The sequence below is a fragment of the Mesocricetus auratus genome, unplaced genomic scaffold (genome assembly GCF_017639785.1).
Source record: "Mesocricetus auratus isolate SY011 unplaced genomic scaffold, BCM_Maur_2.0 Super-Scaffold_100030, whole genome shotgun sequence".
NCBI lineage: Eukaryota > Metazoa > Chordata > Mammalia > Rodentia > Cricetidae > Mesocricetus > Mesocricetus auratus.
The window spans coordinates 11,621,469-11,634,388 of NW_024429211.1; the positions used below are offsets into that span (position 1 = coordinate 11,621,469).

General features: G+C 41.1%; 1 protein-coding gene across 10 annotated transcripts in view; it reads right to left on the reverse strand.

Moving 5' to 3' along the window:
- Gas2 (growth arrest specific 2) overlaps positions 1-12,920 on the reverse strand; it is a 151,990-nt gene that overhangs the window by 44,663 nt on the left and 94,407 nt on the right. For all 10 annotated transcript variants that reach the window (XM_040733286.1, XM_040733284.1, XM_040733283.1 and 7 more), the window contains one exon: positions 7,038-7,179. In XM_040733286.1, coding sequence (XP_040589220.1) covers positions 7,038-7,179 — 142 coding nt within the window. The remainder of the gene's footprint in view (positions 1-7,037; positions 7,180-12,920) is intronic.

Below are 12,920 nucleotides of genomic sequence, written 5' to 3' on the forward strand. Positions count from 1 at the left end.
TTGTTGGAGTAGGTGTGGCCTTATTGGAGGAAGGGTGTCACTGTGGGGGTGGGCTCTGAGGTCTCATGCTTAAGCCAGGCCTAGTACGGTAGTCTTTCTGCTGCCTGCGGACCAAGATGTAGAAGTCCCAGCTCCTTCTCTAACACCATGTTTGCCTTCGTACCACCATGTCCGGCCATGATGCTAATGGACTAAACCTCTGAAACTGTAAGTCAACCCCAATTAAATGTTTTCCTTTATTAAACATTGCTGTGATCATGGTGTCTCTTCACAGCAATAAGACCCTAACTGAGACAGAGACCCTGGCTGAAGTGTGAAAACCAGAGTCGGGAAGCATCTTCTGAGGTTCTGAGCTTACTGCTGCTGCTGACACTGACGATGATGAAGGATATCAGATGAGATCAGTTGGCATGGCAGCAGCCATGAGCTGTGTGTGGGGTCCAAGCATAGGCTAACCATACTGAAGGCTAGGTAGGGCAAATGCATGTAACGCAGAATGTTCCTTCCATACAATGCAACTACACTAATCTATTTAAGTTTGAAGTAAATGAAGAACTTATTATTTTTCTCAGGAAACCCTTCTTTGGTTTTGCTTGAAACTCTAAGATTTTCTCCTGAAATTTCACCATTGGATCACTCAGATTCATCTGCATCTCATCCCATCTTAAGATTCGGATGCTGCCTTAGCTGACATTTAAAATGAGTAATTAAAACATGAATATGATTAATATTCTTTTGGAGTTCTCATGGACAGGCATTGATACTGTAAATATTAAGAATATTTCCAGAAAATTAATTTCCATAATCCATGAAACTCCTAGAATGTTTTTAAATGAGGAAGTTTTTTTCAGACAATTCAGAGTAACCCAAATATCTCATATGTTCAATGTCAAATATTTTATCCATAATGGCCTTGAACTATAATCAGCTGTTAGTAGTTACCATGTTGTAAATAATAAGATTAATCTAACAGATATGAAGGTTTGGATACTTACAGTTGGCCATCAAGAAACCCAACCATTGTTTATTATTTACTTACTCATTTACTCTGTGTTTGTTTATATGCATGTCAATGTATGGTATATACACAAATATGTGCATGGTGTGTTTGTGTGTGGGGGAGGAGGAGGAGGACACTAGGTGATCTCTTCTATCTCTCTCTCTCTCTGCCTTATTCTCTTGAGACCGAGTTTCTCACTGAACCTAGAGCTAGGGACCAGCAAGCACAAGAGATTTTCTTGTCTCCACCCCCATAGCACTGAGGTTACAGGACAGGTGTGATGGTCTTGTTTTTATGAGGACTTCATACTTGATCTGTAACCACTCTCAACTGTAGGCCACCACTCAAGATTTCCAACATCATTTTTAATGACATAATAAATGGAATTTAAAAAAACATAGGGAAGTAACTTATGAATTCCCTTAATTTTTGTTATAAAAGAATTACATACTGGATTTGTTAGCTTGTGGAAAGGGCAAGAAGTGTAAAAGCAATAGATACCAGAGTGAAAACCAGGAATGCTGGAGAAATGCAAGGAAAACATCTTTTTCTTAAGACCAACCAAACTGTGCCTCAATGATGCAAACAAAATAAAACTATTTTATTTTGAAAGTGAAAGAGTGAACTCACTACACATATGCCCATCAGTCTCTTCTCTCATCCTAAAATTTTCCAACAATACAAGCCTAAGTTTCTTGGTCAATACTGTAATGGAAGCCTAGCGAATCAATATTGAACAACCTTAGCAGCCCCTTCATGGGTTTAGTTCTTTAATGGCTGAGATAATGTTTTATCTCTTCTTAAACCCTAGATATAAAACATAACACTCTAATGGAAGAGAAGAGTTTAACAGATGGACACTGGATATATACATAATCATAATAACAATGGAATGGATCCTCACAGGACACACAGGGAAATCACTGGGGTAGAGGAGGCCTGGATCCAGAGAGAGATCACTGGGGCACAGGAGACTTGGATCTAGACAGCCTTAAAGACAACTTTCACTGAAGAATGATGGGGCATCTGTTCTCCAGTTAGTGATCAGGCCATGGATTTCAAATCTGAGATTTTGTCATCTTGTTATGGTAATGCTAAATCAAATGGCAGAAATGATGCAAAATAGTAAAGCAATCCCTTACAAAACAGACTCGAATTCTGGTCTAGCCATGAGGCCAGGGGTCTGGAATGCACCTGTGGGCTGCTTTGAGTGTTTTCCTGCACATGTCTCTTCCCACAGATGTTTGTAAAATGTCACATATGCATAAGGAAGAAAACACTGAGGGTGACATGAAGGAGCTAGGAGACAGTGATGAGATCTTTGTTACCTAGGAGACCATAGAGCAACAAAATTCATTGTCCAAGGCACCACAACTTACTGAGCAAATTCTCTACCAACTAAGGTAAATCCTGAGTCTGTGTGGGCAATACCTCCATCTTGCAGGATCCTCAGAAAAAAACACAGATCTTATTAGTGACAAATTAGCACAAGAAACATTTCCTCTTATATTTTTGGTTGTGATCCTAACCTTTAATGGCAGAGCCATCTCTCCAGCCCAAGAAACATTTTCTCAAGTGGCCTACCCTTTCTTCATGCCTTCCTCATTACCAAAATAGACCTGTTTATTTGTTTGTAAATCCAAGGCTTTTTTTTTTTTTTTTTTTTTTACATTTGTGTCAGGGCAGATGCAAAAACAGAGGAGAAAAGGCCAGACTGGGCCCAGTAGAAACAAGTTGTGAAGTTAACATTGCATGATGACAGCCCGGCTTCTTACATTACCAGGAGGTAAGTAACTCTGCCTGCCAGGTGCTATGCTTTTGGCTCAGAACCTAGCCAGTTTGTGACTGAAATGAGATTTCAAGAGGGGCCTGGTTACTCGGAATTCCATTATCTTTCATCCCCAGGCTGAGGAAGTTGACAAAGAGAAGGGAGACAGTAAGAGTCATTTCTCAGAAATGCATTCAACTCCCCGTGAGAGTAAGCTCAACACAAGGGAAGGCAAAGAGGCACACTCGGGCCAACACATCGCCTATCGTGGCTGCATCACGGCATCAGGACGTAGGGAATAAAGCAATCCGAATGGACACCGCCTTGTTTCCTCTGTGAGATCCTGACTAAGGGAGCGGGGCTGTATCGTCCACATGAAAGGTCGTCTATTTCCCTGCAGTTCCCCTAAGAATCAGACAAGAAAATGTGGACAAACAAAGGTGGCTTCAGTCCTGGCTCTTTCTGAAGTCCTCCGCTGGAATCTGATCGCCTTGGCACAGCTTCCCTTTCTTTCTCAGCCTTCTCTGTTTCTGTTTCCTTTGCTTCCTTCCTTTACTCTTCCATATCCTCATCTTTCTTTCCTTTTGGGGGTAGCAAACGATAGCTTTGTACAAAACAATTCAGTGCTGGCTACACACGGGAGCTTAGAGAATCATCTTTTTTTTTTTAAATTCCCTTTCTTGGTACATTTATTGAGTTACATTAAGTTCAGTTCCAAATGGCTACATGTGCCCAGTGTCTGGTAAAGTGGTTGTAATGGTAACTATTTCCTTTTTTACCTTAGATAGAAGGGGCTAATTTAAACCATTGATGAGATTCAAATTACTTTTCCTTCTGTTCCACTCTCTCTGAGATAAAATACTTCAGTGAAAAGCCATCACTTCAACATAATACAAAAAATTCAATGTAATTTTCAAGACTGAAAAATGGAAGAAACTTAAAAAACAGGTTTATGTTCTAGTATACTGGAAAAATTCCAGGTAAACTAGATCTTTTAAGGGAGCTCAGCAGAGCCAGTAAATTGTTGGCAGGCTCTCTGAACGCCAGGCAGAGACAGCAATACTCTGCCTTTCTTATACTAACCTTATCCTTCCCCACAGGGCACTGGAGTGGTAGTATTTCTGTAAGCATTCCTGGAGAAATGTTAGTCTTAAGAGTCACGGGACACAAGAGTCCTCACTGGTAAGAGGCAGATGGTACTTATCACACTAAATGGGTGCACCAATGTACGTCCCTCCATTAAACCGATAGTTATATTCTCAAGGTTCATCTGAAGTGCCCGCATAGCTTTCAGCTGGGGAGGAACAGACCTCAAAGCCACAGCTGGAGGATCCCGCTGGTTAGGTAGGTCTCTATACCACTGGTCTTTTGTTCTGAGTTAGAAGACCGATGAAACCATCTCTAGTCCCTCTCGGAGGAGTTATTCTACACCTTGGGGGGGGGGCTCACCGCATTGCCCCCTTTCCCAAAGATGAGGAATGGCTAGCCATGACACAAGGTGGTGAGGAATGGGGGGGCACTCTTGCTCCTTCCCCATGGCTCTGATACAGAATCTCAAATGGCAGCACTTATTCCATCTACAACGCAGGAGCGCAAATGGCACGGGTCTCTGGAGACATGATCAAATACAGAGAGGAGACTTCACACCGAGCATCTGCAACAGGGAGCTGGGGAGCAGGCAAGTGGCACAGGTTTCAGAAAGCAAGATCGAACACTGAGGACAGAAAGGAGATTTCTAGATACTGAGCGCCTACACCGGGGAGCTGGGTGAGCATCTACACCAGGGAGCCGGGTGAGCGCCTATACCGGGGATCCAGGTGAGCGTCTACACCGGGGAGCCGGGTGAGTCTCTACACCAGGGATCCAGGTGAGCGCCTGTACCAGGGATCCGAATGAGCGCCTATACCAGGGATCCGGGTGAGCGTCTGCACCAGGGAGCCGGGGAGATGAAGACTAATAAAGGAAGCACCACACCTGACTGTGAAAGTTTTAGACCTCATGAACAACTGCCTCAGTGCACACTTACAAATACTTCAGACGACAGTAAGTAAGCTGCAACACTGGTGAGAAATGCCAAGAAGAACCTTCATGTGTGGGGTGAGGAATGGCTCTGTGGGTGAAATACTTGCCATGCAGATATGAAAACCTGAATTTGGATCCTTAACAGCCATGACAAAAAAAAAAGTCAGCACATATCTGTAACTGGATGGTAATGGAGACCGGAAGATTCTTATAGCTATCTAGCCAGCTAGCTGCCTAAAACAGTGAGCTCCAGAGTTAGTAAGAGGCCCTGTATAATAATTTTTATAAAAGGTGAAGAGCTAAAAAGAATTCCCGTGTATGCCTCTAACCTCTGCATACATGAACACACATGTGAACATAGAAGCATCCCCAAAGGCACACATACGCACAATCTTTTATGGAAGGTAGCAAAAACTAAAGATTAAAATATGCATTTAAAAGAAAAGTACCAAGAAATAAGTTGAAGAACTAACAATTTCTACCTCAACCTGAAAGAGGTGCTTCAAAGGACAAAAGAGTTGGAAACCACACTGGGCTGTAACAAGGGGACTGACACGTAAGGTGTCAGTTGGGCGGGGCTTCTGGAGGATCCTACAATAATACTAACAGTCAAATTTGCGTTCTGTCACAGCATGCTGGTTGCAGGGATGCTGGCACAGAGGAATTTCAAGAATCTAGTGGTGAAAGAAATCTGCAGTAGTAATAGGCATGGACCCCATAATGCGAGTTGAGAGGTCCCCTTGGCTGAGTAATTAGCAAGGAAAGGCAACACCAGCCAGACAATTTTCAGGCCTGGCACCATAGTATAGGGAGGAAAGAATGTAAGTAGATGTCAGGGCTGAGAGGGGAAGGAATAAGAATGGGTATGGCAGCCCAAGACACACTTGTAAGAAGACAGAATCCATGCTGAGTCTAAAGAAAAAGCATAATACACTATGGAAAAATGACTCTGAACATAAACAGCATGCCTTTACTATTATACAATGTCATCTAATTACTGCACAAACTTTGAAAATGAAGCTTTATGAGAAGCAAGGCATATGACAGATTCTAAAATTATTCCAAAACACCTTCCTGCGGTATGACCATTTGTACATTCTGAGTGGAGTGAGTGGCTATCAAAAAAGGAAATCAGATTAAAATTACTGTATGAAACACCCTGGTGGGCCAAGCTTAAGTCTGCTGCCTTAGTGGGGACTCAACAGCTGCTCGGGCAGTTGTTAAGTTTCTGCTTTTTATAGAGTTGTCATGTGGAGGAAAGCAAAAGATGGTGAATGTTTTTTCCCTGCATCTGACAGCACCCATCAGCCAACCTCCCCCTCTCTCTCAGCTCAAACTCTCTAGAGGGAGGCCTGCAGTTCTCTGGTAGCCTGCATCCTATCAGCACCAACATCAAGATTTCTGACCAGTCTTCCAAGGAGTTTGCTCTCTCTGGCAAGACATACTTCAGTCTTAGGCCTCTGGCACCCTTGTGTCCTGTAAGTTTGCCAGCAATTATAACATGTAAATGCAAACTTAACGTAAGCAACAACAAGACAACTCATAGTTCTTTTTGTTTATTAATGCCATCCTGCATTTAAGATACGAGCACGATAGCACACGGGAATAATTGTCCGACACACCATTGCCATGAACAAGGATTGTTTAATATACTTAGAAACTGCTTATCCTTATAAGGAGGATGTCACTGAAGTATGACTGAAGAGTAGATAAACCCAGAGTTACACAAACACCCAATGGAACCTAAGCTCCTCTCCTCTTAGCATCACAAAACTTCCAATTTCCACTCCCTTTCCATGTAACCTTCCTTTCAGATATAAGAGCTCTCAAGAAGAAAGGGTCAACTCTGGCCAATACCAGGCAATCAATGAAGTACAGTCGTCTTTCTGTAAGATGCTGTGTCCCCTTGCTCAACAATCCTCAAGATTCTGTGCTTCAAGTTTACATCGCTGAAAGGGGGAATCAGGAATGAATAACATCAAGGTTTAAGTGTCTTCAGAAACTCATTTCTTAGGGTTTCAGATATTGTTCAATGGAATTAAGTGGCACTTTATTTTAAATCACCAGTTCGGCTTGAGTTTCAGGATGAGCTGTAGGAGCACAGACTTTCTCATTGGAGTTAAAATGAATTCAAAGAAGCTGAAATGCAGTAAGGTCAGACTGATCTGAGAAGGCAAGGAAGGATTGTAGTTGGGGGAAAAACAAAACAAAGCCAAATCACTGTTAAGACTTATAAACTGCACTCACTGCATCGTCCAGTAAGTTCCCAGTACTCTTCTTTCCTGAAGACTTGGATGAAGGAGAAGGAGAAGGAGACGGGGCAGAAAGCGTCTCTTCTTGTTCAATTTCTTTTTCCAGCTTTATCAGACCAGGAGGCTCCACACCATACCTTTGAAAAACATGAAACTGCTATCATGAACACATTACAACAATGTAATAGCCATGCAATATTCTGGACTGTGAGACCACTAACTACTGCCCTTTTACAATGGCATGGACTCTCTGACACTGAAATGGAACTAGTATTTGTGAATTAGCATCCTTGGAACTGGAGAAAAACATATGTATATGTGTTTGCATGCACATGCATGGAGGTACATGATGTAAACATACTCAGTTTAGCATATTACTATCTCAGCAATGTGAACATCCACAGGGAATTTATCTTGAACTTTTTCTTTAACAGAATTGACAATATCAGTACTATAATTAAAGCCTCATTTAAAATATAGGTTTGCTAACGATAGAGATTAAAACAGAGGTTGATATCAAAATTAAAACATCAGAACCCCAACTAGAAAAATAAGTAACTAATTCTACAAAGAAGTATGAACTGTTCATTCCTTATACACTGAGAGCAATGCACGTGTTTGCAGGATGTTACAAGCAGAATAGCACAATGAAAGCACAATCATTAATACTGGGACAGAAAACAAGAATAACTCAGAACAACAATGTATAAAAGGTCTGTAAACTGTACATGTTCAGGAGACTTGCAGAAGATGTGGGAGGGAGGGAAGGGCAAGAGAGACCCTGATAGTGTAAGTAATCATTGTATCTCCACAATCAGGTTTTTCTTAATTAAAACGTAAAGATATACTGGGTTTTATAGGTTCATATCAATTGGGCTTAGTAGGGGACACCAAAGATAGTTCTAGAACGTGACAATTGGGAGGCATTTAGAAAAAATCTAGGCATACATTAACAGAAAGATGAATATCTGCAGAAGACTGAAACAGGACAGAACCTCAAATAAGGGATGCCACTGTCAGTTTGTCTACACTTTTTGATCAGGTGATTACACAATGGAAAAAAGACAGCCTCTTCAACAAATGGTGCTGGCATAACTGGAGGTTGACATGTAGAAGAATGCAGATAGATCCATGCATATTGCCATGAACAAAACTTAAGTCCAAATGGATCAAAGACCTCAACATAAATCCAGCCACACTGAAACTCTTAGAAGAGAAAGTGGGAGGTACTCTTGAATGAATTGGTACAGGAGATAGCTTCCTGGACATACGTCCAGTAGCACAGACACTGAGATAAACAATTAATAAATGGGACCTCCTGAAACTGAATGCTTCTGTAAGGCAAAGGACACAGTCAGCAAGACAAAAAGGCAGCCCACAGAATGGGAAAAGATATTCACTAACCCCACATCTGACAGAGGGATTATCTAAAATTTACAAAGAACTCAAGAAGCAAGTCTTCAAAACACCAAAGGATCCAATCGAAAAATGGGGTACAGAACTAAATAGAGAATTCTCAGTAGAGGAGTCTAAAATGGCTGAGAGACACTTAAGAAAGTGCTCAACATCCCTAGCCATCCGGGGAATGCAAATCAAAACAACTCTGAGACACCATCTTACTCCTGTCAGAATGACTAAACTCAAAAACACCAACAACAGTTAATGCTGGAGAGGATGTGGGGAGAGGGGAACACTCCTCCACTGCTGGTAGGAGTGCCAACTGGTTCAGCCACTTTAGAAATCAGTATGGAGATTCCTCAGGAAAATGGGAATAAACCTACCACAAGACCCAGCAACTCCACTCTTAGGCATATATCCAAAAGATGCACATTCATACAACAAGGAGGTCTGTTCCACTATGTTCATAGCAGCATTATTTGTAATAGCCAGAACTTGGAAGCAACCTAGATCGCCCTCAACTGAAGAGTGGATAGAGAAAATGTGGTACATTTACACAATGGAGTACTATTCAACGTAAAAAAACAATAGAATCTTGAAATTTTCAGGCAAATGGATGGCACCAGAAGAAACCATCCTGAGTGAAGTAACCCAATCATAAAAAGAGAAACATGGCATGTACTCACTCATTTGTGCATTTTAGACATGAATCAGGGGAATGCCAGCCTACAATTCCATTGCCAGAGAGTCTGGGAAGCAGAACATTCATCCAGTGACTGATGGAAGCAGAGGCAGACACCCACAGATAAGCACTGAACTGAATTCCTGGAATCCAGTGTCAGAAAGAGAGAACTGATGGGCAAAGGAGTTAAGACTGGGCTGGTTTAACCCACAGAAACAGTTGACCTGAACAAGGCAGAGCTCTTTGACTCCAGATTGATGACTGTGTGGAAAGCATGGGACTGACCCAAACCTCGTGAATGTGGGTGTCAGTGAGGAGGCCTAGGTAATCTATGCGGCCTTGGGTAGTATTTATCCCTGGAGTAAAAATAGATTTTGAGTGTCCATGCCACATTATGGGAGACTCTCTCAGCCTGGAATCTTGTGGGAGGGCCTAGACCCTACCCTGGATGACATGGCAGTCACTGGAGATCCACCATGGAGGGCCACACCCTTCCTGGGGATCAGAGTGGACGCTGGGTGGGGGATTTAGGGACCTGGTAGGGAGGGATGGGGAGGAAGGGAGGGAGAGGGAGCTGGGATTGGCATGTGAAACAAACTTGTTTCTAACTTCAATTTAAAAAAAAGAGAAAAAAAGGAGAGAAAACTTCACTTGGTGATTAAAAGACTGTTCTGAACCAAGTGTGTCAGTGCACACCTGTGATTCCAGCATTTGGGAGAAAGACACAAGACGATGTCAAGTTTGTGACCAGTCTAGACTAGTTGGAAGGCCCTGTTCCCAGATAAAACAAGATAAACAAAATAGTAGGTTATAAATAAGATAGAATGCAAATGGTCTATGAGCAGAGAATACATGCTGGCACTGTGCTCACTGCTTTTGGTTGAGCACTGTGTCACGTCAGTAGCCAACGGAAAACCTTGGGTGCATCCTCCTGATGTGGTTTGCTACTTTAACAGATATCATTGCACACAAATACAGTGCAAATTTCTAGGGAGGGAGTTTTCCTCATGGTGATGTTTTGTCCCCACAGAGGGGACCCAGTTGGTTCAGTTGCTGGCCTCTTAGCTCATTACCTGAGATAAAAGGCCATGGTTATGTTGATCAGGTTTGACTTGGTTTACAACTCCAGGAAGGACCCAAGCCCCAAACTGCTTGATCCTTGCTAATGGCCTGATTCTAGAGTTCAGTCATAGACACCGAGCAGGCCTGATAATTTGGGCCTTTTCAGTCATAAAGGAAACACTTGATAATTTCTCTGCCTTTTTTTCCTTCAGAATTTGAATAGTGAAAAAGGCTCTTCGTATCCAATGTCTTTTGAGAGCTGCAAAGCTTATGTAATAATTAAGTACAAACAGTTTCCAATGTCACAAAACCCTCTAATCTATTATTTTTGTTCCATAATGAAAAAACTTACTACAAAGATCTAGTTGCCACATTTTGTATTTCTAACCTTTTGTACTTATAAACCAATCAGTGTGTTGTTACAAGACACTGGATGCACTCCAGAAATCATGGCAGAGAACAGCATGGCTGATTCTCAACAAACCCTGCTCTTCTACCAACAGACCAGAGGGACTTTGGAATGCCACCCTCTTAAGTACTGTAGACATCTGTGGATTCTTAGCTCCATCAGGGTGTAAAACTTACCTGTGTTGACTGTTCTCAAGAGAATAATACAAACCTGGTTGTGAGTATGGAGGAATCTAAGACACTGTGATCACAGCCAACTGTATGTCAATTGAAAGGGGAAACATCACATTTGAAAATAACAAATCTATTGGAAAATACTTTGTTTTTAACTGCAGGTAGATGAAGGCTGCCTCCCAAGAATAAGGTTCATACAGTCTTTAAAAAATAGCAAATATGCTATTAGAGTAGCAACAGGTTCAACTCTTGTCCAACACAAAACAAATAGGCTAGCTTTGAATAAAACTGGTAACAGACTCACACATGGAAAATGTTTCCTTGGAGATACTTCTTTACCTGGGAAAGCTGAAAACTAGCTGTGCCACTGACACAGAAAGTCAACACTGGGCCTGGAATATCTGCTTACACTGGCTTTTGCATTCTTTAAGCTGCCCAGGGTAGACTCTGTCAGTACTGGAATGCACACTTAAATATGGTCCATTGGCTTCCTGTCAGTCTGGAGGTGTCAGCAGGCTGTAAATCATGACCCACCTCCAAGGATGGAGACTTGTACCTGCAAGCCAATTTAGTCATCAAATGCATTTTTCTGCTCTTCAAAAGGCTACCTTGGTTTAGTATCATTGATAACTTCTATGTCTCTTCACATGCCTATTCTTTCTATGAGGTTTTCACAAATTAGTGTTTCTTCTTTCCAAGAACAAGGTGTTAGTACTTTGAGGACAAGGGTTTTTCCTTCTCTCAACTCCAATAGGGGTCCAACTGGAGTCACCAAGAAAGCTGAATTCACTAAAGCTAAGTCCTGATTCCTGTAGAGCCCAGAAATATAGATGTAGTATAAATATTCAGAGGTTGGACACTTACTCTCATCTCATTAAAAAGTAACAAGTAAGGGAGTCTTGGGCTGGGTGACTGTGTGGGGAGAATATAGGAATGGGTCTGTAGTTTTTGGGATTAAGCTAACTGAAATTATTATACCACCAAACTCATTTTTAACCTAGCAAATATATTCAAACTATTTAGTAGACTGCACTTTCCAACAAAAGACATCTGTGTTCCATTGTTGTTGGATTGGGGGACAAATTTTACAAACTAATGAAAGTCCCTCTTTCTAAGGCATGTAACAGATGGTTTATAGAAGGTTGCCAGATAATTTTGCACCATTTTCCCTATTTTAAGGCCATGTAAACTTAGATTTATATATGGAAAGTGCCCCAGCCATGGGAAAGGACACATAAACTCCCAGCAGTCCTTGCAGGTCCTCCAAGTGAATCAATTAGTAATCTTAACACACGATCATTTTTCTTTTAAGTAACATTTCATTAGACCATGAATGCAATAGAAGATTAAAGAAAAATTTTCTCAAGACAGTTCCTTTGGATACTTATAAACTTCTCTGGATCAAGGGATACCAAATCCCAAAGGTATGAGATAATGCGGTACGCTGCTGGCAACCAGCCTTGCCATAGAACTACCATCTCAGAAGCCTTCATTCTTATCATGAATAAAACTGTAATATGAAAAGATGTTGAAGTTGTAGTTATTTATTTTGTAGAAATTAATGCTAAAAATTGGTTAAAGGAATCTTTTGAGTTTGTTGAGTTGCTTTGATCAATGTCATATGACTTGCATTCAGAAATGTATATTTTTTCAATACTATCAGAGAAATTTTGCACATACAGACAAGCAGACACACAATACAAACATAAGTAAAAATAAGTGCATAAACTTTAAAGACATAGAGGATTATACTCCAAGATATGAAACGAAATGCATTTGATTAAATGGTGTCAATGATGGCTTAGGCGAAGATTCCCCTGGCCACATGACTACAGTATTAGGAATACTAGAGACATACTTTTAATTTTAACACAAATTGGAATCTGAAAAAATCTAATTAATTCAACATTTATTTAGCCTCAGAATCTCTTCAAATATTTTTATCTTGATTTCTCTTTCTCTGGATTTCATAAAACTATCAAAAGCTCGTCTAGTGTTTTGCAAGGTTGTAAACAGAAAAGCAGGAAACCAGAGCAATTTGGATTGGCTAACAGGGTTCTTTCGTCAACTTACTTAGCTGTGGTAACTACAATTACTTGTTTTTGTTCTCTCGTACTTGAAAAATTTTTGGGACACATATTTCTATAAGAATAA